At 39.0% G+C, this 12,714-nt stretch overlaps 2 protein-coding genes across 12 annotated transcripts; both read right to left on the reverse strand.

Moving 5' to 3' along the window:
- Positions 1-158: 158 nt before the first annotated feature.
- LOC122534818 (slowpoke-binding protein) lies at positions 159-8,824 on the reverse strand. Of its 8 annotated transcripts, none has more exons than XM_043665791.1 (9): positions 7,687-8,819; positions 7,221-7,602; positions 4,788-4,957; positions 4,390-4,655; positions 2,790-3,084; positions 2,617-2,708; positions 910-1,035; positions 761-834; positions 159-528 (listed from the first exon to the last, which is right to left on the reverse strand). In XM_043665791.1, exons 2-9 carry the CDS (start codon positions 7,547-7,549, stop codon positions 411-413), a joined length of 1,470 nt encoding a protein of 489 aa, XP_043521726.1. In that variant the 5' UTR covers positions 7,550-7,602; positions 7,687-8,819; the 3' UTR covers positions 159-410. The 8 variants fall into 8 exon arrangements, with proteins under 8 accessions (XP_043521726.1, XP_043521730.1, XP_043521727.1 ...); XM_043665795.1 differs by lacking the exons at positions 7,221-7,602; positions 7,687-8,819 and adding exons at positions 5,333-5,431; positions 5,537-6,267; XM_043665792.1 differs by lacking the exons at positions 7,221-7,602; positions 7,687-8,819 and adding exons at positions 5,267-5,431; positions 5,537-5,641.
- A 452-nt stretch (positions 8,825-9,276) lies between these two features.
- LOC122534824 (non-structural maintenance of chromosomes element 3 homolog) lies at positions 9,277-10,914 on the reverse strand. Of its 4 annotated transcripts, none has more exons than XM_043665811.1 (6): positions 10,746-10,909; positions 10,367-10,680; positions 10,125-10,293; positions 9,699-9,763; positions 9,475-9,606; positions 9,277-9,415 (listed from the first exon to the last, which is right to left on the reverse strand). In XM_043665811.1, exons 1-6 carry the CDS (start codon positions 10,747-10,749, stop codon positions 9,335-9,337), a joined length of 765 nt encoding a protein of 254 aa, XP_043521746.1. In that variant the 5' UTR covers positions 10,750-10,909; the 3' UTR covers positions 9,277-9,334. The 4 variants fall into 4 exon arrangements, with proteins under 4 accessions (XP_043521746.1, XP_043521745.1, XP_043521748.1 ...); XM_043665810.1 differs by having other exon boundaries at positions 9,699-9,793; positions 10,746-10,908; XM_043665813.1 differs by lacking the exon at positions 9,277-9,415 and having other exon boundaries at positions 9,481-9,609; positions 10,746-10,914.
- Positions 10,915-12,714: the final 1,800 nt, after the last annotated feature.

Here is a 12,714-nt window from a genome sequence, read left to right on the forward strand (position 1 = left end):
TTGCGGAGTGACATTTTATCACGTTTGATACTTTTTTCGCATATGCGTAAATATTTTGGGTGTTTTTTTTTTTTTTTTTTTTAATATTTTAAATAATAAAATGCATTGTTCTTGTGTAACTTTTATATATTTTTTTTTCTTTTCTTTCTTTCTTTCTTTCTTTCACTTTCTCGCTTTTCATTACTCTTTCCATAGTATCTCTTCTTTTTCGTTTCTAACTTCTTTCTTTTTCTTTGTACACATCCTCGCTCTTCATATTTTTACATTTCAATAACTGTAACTAGGAATGGAGATCGGAATAATTCTTTTTTTTTTCTTTTTTTTTTCTTTTTTTTTTTTTGGCACTCTGTAGAGAAACATACGAATATATTAAAGATAAAATCACGATGAAGTAAACTTTGTTCCCACAATTATACGGCCGTGTTTGAAAGCTCGTTGTATATCTCGTCGAGTAAGGAATTCTTGCAAACGGTGTGTGACCTATGAACAGACGACGCATCGATGTCGACGGTATCCAACTGCGTGGCTCTGTAACGTGAAGGAGGCAAGAGTTAGAATTCCAGTGTGAAAGTTTTCAAAGGATTGGGTCAATTAATCAGGATCCTTCGTGTCATTACCAAAATCTGCGTGTCATATACACGTCGCTAATAGAGCGCGACCTCTGCCTGTTTGTGCATGCAAAACGAATCTTTAGCAAAATATAAAAACGGACGCGAGAGCAAATTTTATTGCAAGCGTTGTGTCAGAATGATCACGTTACCTCTTATTGGCATTCTGTCGTTTAATACCATTAAGCAAGTTCACTATGGGCGGCGTTAGTGTTGGACGAAATATCTGTAAGGGAAAGCGACAGATAATGAAACGACAGGGATAGATTGTACCCACATTATTGGAAATATATGTACGTACCGTGACGGAGGCACTCCGCATTTCACGAAGATCAATGTTTCTAAATAGATCGTGAACAAGAAGCTCCTCTACAATCTTGTGACGATTAGGCGTTTCAGTAAATATGAACTTGAGTAACTCGACGACCTGTGTACAAACATTTCCATCGGCTACAGATCTTTGTTTCTTTTCGTGAAGTATTGTTGAGAATAACATACGAAGGAACAGAGGATCAGATTTGAAACGTTTTGTGAATTACTAGATCGCTGTAAGGTCTGTCCCAAAAGTATCCGATCTCTGCTTGTACTTTAAAACATACACATCCTGTGGGTAATTTCCACGACCTCACCTTCAAAGTTGTTCCCTTCCGACTCTATAACATTCTTCCAGCGGTCGATCCATCTTCTCGAAGCAGTCCTGAAAGTTCTTTTCTTTCACGGCTAGCAACTAGCTGCTGCGTCGCATTTTGTTTTATTGCTTCGACGTCGTCGAATCTTCAGGCCTTTCAACGGTTTTTTTTCAGTTTTGGGAAGAATAAAAAATCACAGAGGTGCTAGATCCGAACTGTACGGGGGCTGCCGAAGCTGAAGAATGCCGCGTTTTACTAAGAAATCTTGAAACAATGTGAGCGGAATGAGCAGGAGCGTTGTCATGGTGCAGCGACCCATTGTCACTTTCCCAAAGATGCGGCCGTGTCCTCCGTACTGCGTCACTCAATCGCTTCAGCACTTCTAAATAATATCCTTTATTTATTTTCATTGATCGTGGCTTGAACACGTGTTGGATTGGAATTAACACGCTTATAATTTTGAAGAGTTCATTCCTTGTTGCAATTGTGTATAAAATAGAATAGAATAGAATGCTTTACAATGATTTAGAATGATTTAGAATGCTCTTATAGAATATGCTTATAGAATTGCTTTAGAATGATTTAGAATGCTTGGAATGCTATAGAATGCTCTCTGCTTCTTCTAAGCGTGTCCTTATGACTAACTATGTATTTGGTTATCATCGTCAAGTGGAAAGGGAAAGAGCATAGATGACCAAGTACTGGATCTTGTCCTTATGACTAACTATTCACAGTCCACTTTTATGTGGACTGTTACTAACTCATTGTCAGTGTTTGCACAGATTCAATATTGTCCGGGTTGGTCATCCAACACACGTTCCACGTTTTCCGCCGTCCTCTCGACGTTGAAGGCCTGCCGGAACAAGGATCACTGTCCACTGAGACATGACCGTCTTTAAAGCGTTTAAACCACTCCTTTATCTGCGTGGATCACTCATGGAGTCATCTCCCTAAAAACTTTTCGAATCATACGAATTGTCTTCGAACAGGTGTTGGCAACACTTTTTGGCAAAACTTGATGCAAATTCTTTGCTCGACTCGCTCCATCATTGTGTAATGCGACGCTCGAGGAATTTGACGTTCACAAAACTGCGTGTTGCTGTCGACTGAACAGTTTTAGGCTTCTGCTAATCGGTAAGAGTACTTCTAAAGGATCCTCCTAAGTGCTCCATGTCTGCTTTTTACAATTGGATACTCAAGGACAAAGTTATATGCAGAGGTCGGATACTTTTGGAACAGTCCATGTATAACATCGTTGAGATGAAGCTGATATTTGGCGCTAATATTTTTAATGGAAAGAAACGGGGCAAGATAGAAATGGAGACAGAGAGAAAGCAAGAATGAAGAAAAGGAAAAGAAAGAGCATGATGTATATATACTTGTGGATATATCTCAATGTCCGACAGATGCATGGAATTCGGTTTGAACGATGGTAATTCGTAACCGGCGCACATCTCAAACAACATATGACCTGAAAAGAAAAGTGAGAAATACGATCGTGATCGTCGGAAGGTAAAATGATGACTTGAAGGGTAGTTGGGATCAATCTTACCGAAGCATATCATGTCGATGGAGATGGTCTGCGAGATCCGAGAAGCGATCAACGGATGTATACGACTGGTGAAACCGAGGAGCGTGTTTTCTAGGCCAGCGAGACGCGCGACACCGTTTTGAACGAGCACGTTCCCCGAATGCAGGTGGATTACCGTTGGAAATCCCCTTTCTTTCAAAAAAATCAACGCTTCCAGCACTTGACGCCCCATTTGTTGAACCTGAGGCAAAGGAAGCCCCTTGCCGCGTGAACCATATTTCTGATTCCAGTCCTCGTTCCAACCTGTCCTTTCGATCTGGCCAGAAGAAAAGAATACAAAGTGTCTGCGTATAAGTTTTGTCTCTCATCTGGCTCAATCTTTTGCGTTTCGTTCTGTTTGTCGTCAGTTATACGACATGTACACAGCGAAGAGCATAACTGTACCAGTGACAATGAAAAACTGTCGATACAATTTTGTGAAAAGAGATCACAGCTCCAGTTGGTCTCATTTTAAAATATGGAGCTCTGACATTTTCCTCGACAATTCAAACGCGTGTAAAAACGTTAAAAAATTTTTCTTTCGACTATCATGATCTATCATGGTTTTGAAGATTGAAGTTTTTTTCTTTACAATGATCTCTTAAAATTTTTGTTCACTATCAAAACTTTGGGGTTTTCTGTCGTTCAATCTTAATATTTATTTCGATAAAACAGTAAAGAAAAAAATTATGGGACAAGTTTAAGGGGTCATCGTGAAGAAGAAATTTCAATCTTCAAAATGATGGTGGATCTTTACAATTTTCGAGAAAAATGTGTCCTCAGTTTTCTACTCGCTACGCGGTGTAAAATCATCTTCACAAAAAACCAACTTCCGACTATCAAAATAGAAGCTTTGCGCTTTAAAATGAGATCAAGTGAATTACCATTTTACAAAGTTATATCAGTTTAAATGATTTGCAATTTCTCATAACTATTACAATTATCGGTACAATTGTTCTTCGCTGTACATACAGAATGAGTCTGGTAACGTGACTACATCAAATAACTCATAAAACATTTGTTATACGAAAAAATGTTTCAGATAGAAGTTGCATGGCTTCCAGCAGAACATATAGTACTGTAATCAGTTTTATGTTATTTTGCCTTTTTATCAAGAATGTGAAGGTCACCTTCAATTTTTTAAATGGAATAGTTAATATTTCTTCTCGAATTCGGATAAAGCGTTCAATTTTACATAAAAAAGTATTACACCAAATAGGATCTAAAATACATAGTTACTGAGATTAACGGTCTTTTCTAATACAATGTAAAAAAATATTTTTGCTAATATCTCAGTATATATGTATTTCAGACCCTATTTGGTGTAATACTTTTTTTATGTAGAATTCAACGCTTTATCCGAATTCGGGAAGAAATATTAACTATTTCATTTAAAAAATTCATACCTTCATACCCTGACAAAAAAGCAAAATAATATAAAACTGATTATAGTACTATATGTCCCTCTGGAAGCCATGCAACTTCTATCTGAAACATTTTTTCGTAGAACAAATATTTTATGAGTTATTTGATGTAGTCACGTTACGAGACTCACCCTGTATGTACGTATCACGATACTTACCCCGTATATCAAATCCTTCAAGCTACCTTGACTAATCGGTTGAACTACGACCACGTAGTTTTGACTTTCGAATTCGAGGAAGTCGATATCGAATATAGGGAATATATACGGATGTTGCAAGGCTAAGAACAAGTCGTTCAGAATGTTCTTTGTCAGTGGAGTTATGCTCAGCGAGCAGTTTCTATTCAACGGAGCCAGCGTGATCAGTCGATCGGTTTTTAAAGAGGTATCCCTCACCACGAACCAGTGTTTGTCCATTCTAGAACCTGACGCCAATAAGGAGAATTGCAAATTAATTTATTTCAGATACGCGGGATACGCTTGTTAATTTGTAAGGAAAAAGAAAGAAAAAAGAAAAGAGAAAGGCCAATCAAGACAGAGACAATGAGAGAATTTACCGAGATTGTTCAGCTGCTTGACGAGACTGTAGCGCGGTGTTCTACGAATATAGGCCTGACAGATTGATAAGGCACGGTCCCTCGATCTTTTTTCCATTTCCATGTACTCGCCAACATTTTCGCAAACGGACGGCCCGTGATCCAACGCCGTGTAGTTATGCCTTCCATTCCTAGTTTCAAACATACAGCGAATTAATTTCATCTCTTCATTTGAATTCCAACGGCGACGAAGAGAACGTGTTGTATTCCAGACGACACACAATTTCTGCTCGAACACTGAATGTTCGGAGTGTACCCAAATATTTTGGTCATCGATTCGACGAGAGACTGATTCTCCTTCTCGTAAAAAATTTTTACACCGCCACGTAATCGCTGAATAATCAACAGTTAATGAATCAGAATCGAGTGTGTGAAGAATAAATCAAAAAAAAAAAAAAAAAAAAAAAAAAAAAAAAGGAAAAGAAAGTAGAATGCATTACCAGTCGACGATACGATCTTCCAATTTATTTGGAAAGTTACAATTCCGCCTGTGAATTGTTTCTTGCCTCGATGAACGATTCCTCGAGTGATAGCAATAACAAGCTAGATGCACGCACCAATCACTACAAACTGGATTATCGTTATTAGCAAGCAGCCATTTCTCTCTACAAATACAAAGGTTTCATCCAATGAGATGACTGTACTGTAGTAATGTCGATATATATTTTACGAGTAAAACGTCTTTCTCGAAATTTTTTCAATTCATTCACCTGCGTTGTTGTACAATTGGCATTCGCTTCCCTCGACATCGGATATTTTGCGTGTAACCGTGATGACGATCAATTGCATCACAATCGTTCGTTTCCGTTGTCATCGAACGGAAATTCAACAAGAAATCATAACTTGCACAGGACTACTCGAAATAGATATAACCGAACGAAACGTCGTTATAATATATTATACATGTACGTAACCATTGTAAGTACGTATTGTCTAGCGATCGTTTCGATACAATGAAAGCGATCCAATGAATTGATACAGGTTAAGCTAGGATTATAATCTGAACTATACAACTATACTGAACTATACTGAAAGTGACCGGAATGAATACAATGAATCGATGGAAGTTGAGTCGAGTAATTAGAATCTGGAAGGAAAATTGGTGATCGATCCGCTTTGTAAATTAATGATAAACTTCGACAGTTTGTTTGTGTTGGACGTACACGCGCACAATGAGTCGGTTTAACGGGAGTGTATCGAGGGTGCAATCGAGGGTCAAGAATACTCGAGCAAGATCGATAGGTAACTGCTTGACTAACAAAAAAATTTCAAAAGCGTTAACGTTACGGTGGATACGTACACCGATATGTAGGCTGATTGAAACAACGTGAACAAGCACGAACAACAATTATAATCGGGATAGAAAAGATTTCACGTACGTTGTTACGATCTTACGTTTGTCGTGATACAAATAGATACAATTCAATTTCAACAAACGATCAGCAGCGATAGGACTTTGCTGTTGTTGGCCGTTAGCTGGAGTTAGAGTAACTCGGCTAGTATCGATCGCGCGAAATGTTCCTCTCTGTCCCGCTAGTAGTGTCAGTGCATGCATTCACGTAAAGTAAATGGCAGCGTTGTTTCCAAATTCATGGATGTTAACCTCTTACGCTGGAATGACGTGCCCACGCATGTCGCGAATTTTTTGTGCCAAAATTGCAATATTTCCTCGGTTTTAAGTATATTCAAGTACAACCCAAGCAAAACAAATAATAAATTTATTACTTCTCAATAATTTCTATCCAGTTCGAAAATAAAGCGACAAATTATTGTATACGGTTTGGTCACTCGTTATGGTCCGCAATCAGTTGCCAGCGCAAGTTGTTAACCTCTTGCGCTGGAATGACGTGTCACGCACGTCGATAATTTTTCATCAAAAAAATTGCTATATTTTCTCAGTTTTAAATATATTTAAGTATAACCCAGGTAAAATAAATTTATTACTTCTCAGTAATTTCTATCTAATGATATCATACCGACAAGTTGGAAAAGAAAGCGACGAATTGTTGTATACGGTTTGGTCTCTCGTTATGGTCCGCAATCAGTTGCCAGCGCAAATGGAATGACGTGTCACGCACGTCGCGAATTTTTTGTCCCAAAATTGCAACATCTCCTCGGTATTTTAGGTATATTTAAGTATAACCCAGGCAAAACAAATAATAAATTTATTACTTCTCAATTTCTATTTGGTAATATACCGACGAGTTCGAAAAGAAAGCGACGAACTGTTGTATACGGTTTGGTCACTCGTTATGGTCTGCAATCAGTTGCCAGCGCAAGTGGTTAATGTTACCAGTGTGACGTGTCGTGGGGCTAAAAAGTAGAAAAAAAAGAAAAAAAAAGAAAAAAAAATGGAAGAAATGGAAGAGAGAAGAGGACTGTGGAGACCTGTACCTGACGTCGGGATCCTTGCAACCTCGTGCAGCGGACACGCGGCTAAACAGTATCTTGGCTAGATTGTCGATCTTGTTGGTCAATTGGTAGCTTTTCTCTTCGTCGCTGTCTTCATCCTCGATGCTCGCGCTCCTCCCGCGGCGAAGAGTGCCACGGGCGGAGACTATAGCCTCGGAGTCGAGTTCGATGGCGCTCTGTGTCCTTCGATTCACGGCACGACGTTTCCGGCGTGTCCTCGGACGTTCCTGCCAGAACCTATCGTGCCCGGTCACGTCCGGCTCCTTGTGCTCCTCGTCCCTTTTGTTCAAATTTTGGTAGAGATTGAACATCTTGTCTCAGATCTCTCCTCTCGCCTCTTGCCTCTCGCGACCACACGCAAACGCTAAATAACAATTTTTACTCTACAGTTGCTCTCCTCTCCTTTGGTCACCGACGATGATGACAGATAGAATTAAATGTTACGTACACCGTATTTCACGCTTCTTCCATTTGTCATAAATGTCGTCGATAATGCGTTGTCTAACGAACACAACGTGGTGTTTATCATTCACATGGGCGAACCTGTTGTTGTATTGTCTTGAAATCGCGTAGCTCGGCAAGTCTTCCTCCTCTTTCTCCCTCTTTTTTTCAATGATAACGCGTAAAATGGTAAGGCGTAACAGGCGAGCCCTTTGGTTCGTTGCTCGATCGGTTATCGTGCGTGGAGAGATTCAAATATACGTCATGACCAAAAGAAGTATCTGTTCGATACGGTGCTCGACTGTTTTCGAACGTGCAGAATCGGCAAACGGTCGGTTTCGCACTTTCTCCACATTTTATCGATTATCCACGCGGACGGTGTTACACGTTGAACGACGTTGCGTGTCGTTGTTTCGCGATTGCCGTATCGCCGTCCCGCGATTTCATTTTACTCGTACGCCAACTTCCACTTCGGCGTTTTAGCAACGCGTTGCGTGTACGTTGGTACGTGCGTGTGCACAAATGCGTGCGCGCGCGCGTACGCGTGCATGTGCACGAAATTGGTTCAGTGAATTGGTTCCGTTGAAGCGAGATAAATAAAAAATTTGCAAGAAGTTGTGTAAACGCAACAAACGCGGCGCGCTCGTTGTCGGATGAAAATAACAATTAGGCTGGATACAGCGCGCGCGGTACACTGCGATGGTGCAGAAACCAGTGAGTGTATCGCACCACCTACCGAGAAGGACGGCCGAATACTGAGTATTGGGTAAAGCTTCGTGCTAGTTTAGATCTCCCCAGCCTGACACAGATTCGCTGGCCCAGCTGATTTCCACCTCGATCGCTGGTAACTGCGCGTTTCTATCCCTGCTCGCCGATAGAAACGCTCCGCGTTCAAACACGTACCACTTCGCCAATCGTATCGTTCGTTCTTTTCAATATTCCAAGTCAGATGTTTTTCGCTTGTACCGTTCGTTTGTTACATTTGAATAAGAATTTAACTGTCATACACCTGCCCGTGTGTACGTCGAAAGTATGGTCAAGGATTTCGTTTCGAATCAAACTCGAATATTACACTTTCACCCTTTTCTTTCATCCCTTTCTCACGTCACCGAAATGCATCTTGCAAGGGGAGCGGGAAACTTTTGCTTGCAAAGGACGCGTTAAAAATGCATGGAGGAATTCTTTCTTTTTCGCTTATAAGCGCTCCTCGTCGTTGCATTTTTACGACGTAGTAACGAAATTAGAAACGGAAATATGAATCCGATTAGATTCAGTTGAAACTAGGGCAGCTGAGCATTTTAAATTCCTTCCGACTCTTCTACTGAACTCGACAGTCCGCGCGCACGCACACACATATACACATGCACGCGCGCTTTAATCTCGCATTGCAGTTTTACGGTTGCTCTCAGGGACGTTTGGAAAAATTTTCAAGCGTCGATTATTACCTGGGTTATTCGATGGATCGGATCGTAACAACCAGACCAGAAATCTAATTCCGCGTCGGTTAGATTTAAAACTATTTGGTAAGCTGTTGTAAATAAACTTCGTTTATACGTTATCCTTGTATTTAAAAAAGGTACACTTTATAAGTAGCCTATTACTTAAAGTATAATAATCTGTTCCTTATCACATTTGCGACGGTATGTTTCTGAGATTTATTTATTTGCCGCCGCTTCTCGGGCAATTAAAGTCTTGAATTGCAGTTGCCAACTGTTTATCGGACGTCCGTCATACACCTGTTATAAAAATATAACTTTTATCGCTGGATATATATTTGAAATTACCACATTCTCACCTGAGACACGAATTCTAAAGCCGTACGTCGAGAAAATTCGTACTCCGCACGGTATCCCCATTTATATTCCACGTTTGTCGAATCGTTTGTTTCTAAGACTATCTTGTTAAGGTATCCTTGAGCAACGAAGATCTACTAACAAATCAGTTTCATTTTAATCTTCATTCTCTATTAGATTTGTAATATCTTTGACTTGCCTCTGTTTTTCATATTCTACTTTTTACCTCATTTATCAACTGCTTGACGTTACCAAAATAAGAATGCTGTTGATCGTCTTCGCAAGGAATACCTAAATTCGTGAGAAAGCTCCACAATGACTCTGAAATAATTTGGATTGGTATTATTCTCAAGCAATGTTTTTTATATACACCATGAAGAGCACAATTGTGCCAATGACAATGAAAAATTGTGGATGATTTAAACTGGTACAACTTAGTGAAAAGAAACAAATCATCCTTGTTGTAAGAGGTCTCATTTTGTAAGAGTGAAGCTTCTACTTTAACAGTCATGAGTTTGTTATTTCTGAAGATGATTTTACATCACATAACAGGACATATTTGTCTTGAAAATTGTAAAAATTCAAACATAGAAGTCTATCATTGGCACAGTTGTGTTCTCCACTGTATCTTACATATGTTTTATGTTACTACCTTCACTACAACAATCTTCAAGCATGAAGATATGAGTGAGTACTAGAAACAGTAGTATCATTTGGCTACTCTCGGTCGCAGAAGGCTCAATATGTGGCAATGTGTTTTCTATTTCATTTACCAGCATGTACTTGCCACTTTCCAGTTCTATCAGTTGATATCCAAAAACCTGCAAACATGAAATATGGAATATATGGAGAACTTTGATCAAAACAATCAGAAAGTTGCAATTTTATCTGTACCGTTGACAAGAGATTCTTCACTTTGTTCATCGTTTGAGCAAAATGTTTCCCACGATTGCCAAAGACGTTTTTTATTATACGAGCTTTACTAATAATTTGTTTCCCTTCATCCAACATGAGAAGATACCGTATCAGACTATTAACAAGTTGATCGTTCTCTTTAGAAGTCGCGTGATCAAGAGACGAATTTTGTGATAAAGAGCTTGAGCTTGAACTTGGCTGAGAGTAGTAGACAACGTCTTTTGCGTTTCTTCCTCTGACGATTGGCTGCGATAAATTATTTTGCATCTGGTTTCTCCAGCCATTTTGTGAACCTAAAATGCATGTGTCACATCACACGTGTACAGAAATGCTCGTAATAAAAATGTGCGTCACTTACTCATTTTTGTATTATTTTACGAAGTACAATGGGAAAATATCATAGAGATAGTTTATCGTGAAAAACGTTTGTAACAACGCAACGTACTTTAGCATTCTTCAATGCATGCATGCGTTGAAAGCTGTATCGTATATACGAACAGTTGTTTACGTTCGACAATGACATCTATCAATCGAAAATGACGTTTGAACAATCGTTGAAATAAAGATGCTGAAGAGGGAGCTAGTTTCGATTTATCATAGTGGTGCGCGCGTTTCTTCTTTACCGACTGGATCAATGGCCACGTCGATTTAAAGAATTGAAGAAAGAGGAACAAATGGCGGGAAAAATGGGAAAATTCAGTTTAGAATCAATTTGAAAAGCAAGCGCTCGGCAAAACCGCATCGTTATACGTGAAATTTAAATAAATTTAACTTAATAATATTTGTTGTATTGCTACATTAATTATTATAGAATATCATTAATTAAAACGAGTGAATGTCCATGTAAAAATTGGTATCAATCACAACTTTTTCTTTCCGCCGCTAGATGTCGCACTCGTTTATAGTTTAAACCTTGTGCATTTCAGGAAAATACGATGTAACGTACTTTGAATTATTCTTTAACTGCATATTGAAGCAGAGGTACTTCTTCACTTTTAATTTGAAAAATAAAATTTAATCGCGCTTATTCGATAAGTAGGAGAAATGGATTGAAAGTTGTTGGTAGAGAAACACGTGTAGCTTGATCGAGAATAAGAAATTAATCCTACGTCAGTTGGACGTTGCATTGTTTGATCTTCGGTCGAATTTGTACTGAATGATCTTCCTGAAAAGTAACAGTATCAATAACAAGCATGTGAGTCAATATTTACTATATATATATATATATATTTAGATGAACATCGATGAGAATCAAAGATGTACAGGGTGTCTCAAAAGTCATCTGTGCAAATTGGATCAAGGCGATTCGCTCAAAACAAGAGGAAAATTGAGAATAACACACGAGGATTGCGTCGTGGGCTTCGTTTTCAAGAAACATACAAATCAGTCGAGTACTGAACCGACAATTGTCTCCTAGATTTCATCAAATGGCTACCGTGTTCGGTACAAGTTAGTATTAGGTTTCGTCTGCTATCTGGATGCTGTATTGGTAACTATACATCATGTTGATCAAGCCATTAGTGATCGACGTGATACGATACATTAATACTTTCTTATCTAAATTGTTACGTTTAGCTTGCCTTAAGAATGTGTTGATACACAAGTAATAATAATAAACAGAACCCTGACGTTATATCGAATACGAAACTGTCAGGATGGTAGTTTGTACGATGTCTATAAGATAATTACATATTAGTGTAGTGCAGTGTACTCGACTGATTTTCAAATGCATTGTTTTCAAAATTTTGAGCCTTGACCCAATTTGTACCGTGACTTCTGGTACATTCTGTATATGTACATACACACATACATATACATATATACCTATACATATCGTGTGGTGTCAAGTGGTGTTCGCTTGGAAAAAAGCGTGTTCGTTGTGTTTTTGCCAAAGATGCGAAACAACCGAATGACTGGTCGCTTCTCAAGCATTAATCCTGCATGCTGTATAGTCGTGTATATATGTGTACAGATCAGAGCAAGGCTGGTATGCATGTGCGCGCGTGTGTACGAATGTATACAGCAGAAACTGGCTTGGTACGAGATCTTGGCGCCACATTGTCGCATCCTATATAGAAAATCACTCTCGCGTCGACTGTACGAGGAGCGTATACGTGCATACGTACGTGGTTGGAACACGCGCGCGTTGGATGCTGGCAGCCAATAGACACGATAAAATAGCAAACAATTTGCAATCCCCGTTTTTCGCTTCTAATCTTTCTAATTAATTTTCGTTTCTTGATCGATAGTATGAATTTCATGGAATTTTCTTCCATTATGTTATTTTTGCAAGTATGTATGTAATTCGTTATTAGTTTGACAAAAAA

Source organism: Frieseomelitta varia, unplaced genomic scaffold (assembly GCF_011392965.1).
Source record: "Frieseomelitta varia isolate USP_RPSP 00005682 unplaced genomic scaffold, Fvar_1.2 scaffold_642, whole genome shotgun sequence".
Lineage (NCBI taxonomy): Eukaryota > Metazoa > Arthropoda > Insecta > Hymenoptera > Apidae > Frieseomelitta > Frieseomelitta varia.

Excerpts from the sequence above, each read along its gene's own strand:
- LOC122534824 (XM_043665810.1), bottom strand. Across the intron at positions 10,294-10,366 it reads TGAAGAATCTCTTGTCAACG|GTTTTTGGATATCAACTGAT; the intron begins GTACAGATAAAA and ends TCATGTTTGCAG. Across the intron at positions 9,607-9,698 it reads TCAAGCAGTTGATAAATGAG|ATCTTCGTTGCTCAAGGATA; the intron begins GTAAAAAGTAGA and ends ATTTGTTAGTAG.
- LOC122534818 (XM_043665791.1), bottom strand. The coding sequence starts at position 7,549 with ATGTTCAATCTCTACCAAAATTTGAACAAAAGGGACGAGGAGCACAAG. Across the intron at positions 4,958-7,220 it reads TGCAAGGATCCCGACGTCAG|GAATGGAAGGCATAACTACA; the intron begins GTACAGGTCTCC and ends GTTTGAAACTAG. Across the intron at positions 2,709-2,789 it reads CATCGACATGATATGCTTCG|GTCATATGTTGTTTGAGATG; the intron begins GTAAGATTGATC and ends TTTTCTTTTCAG.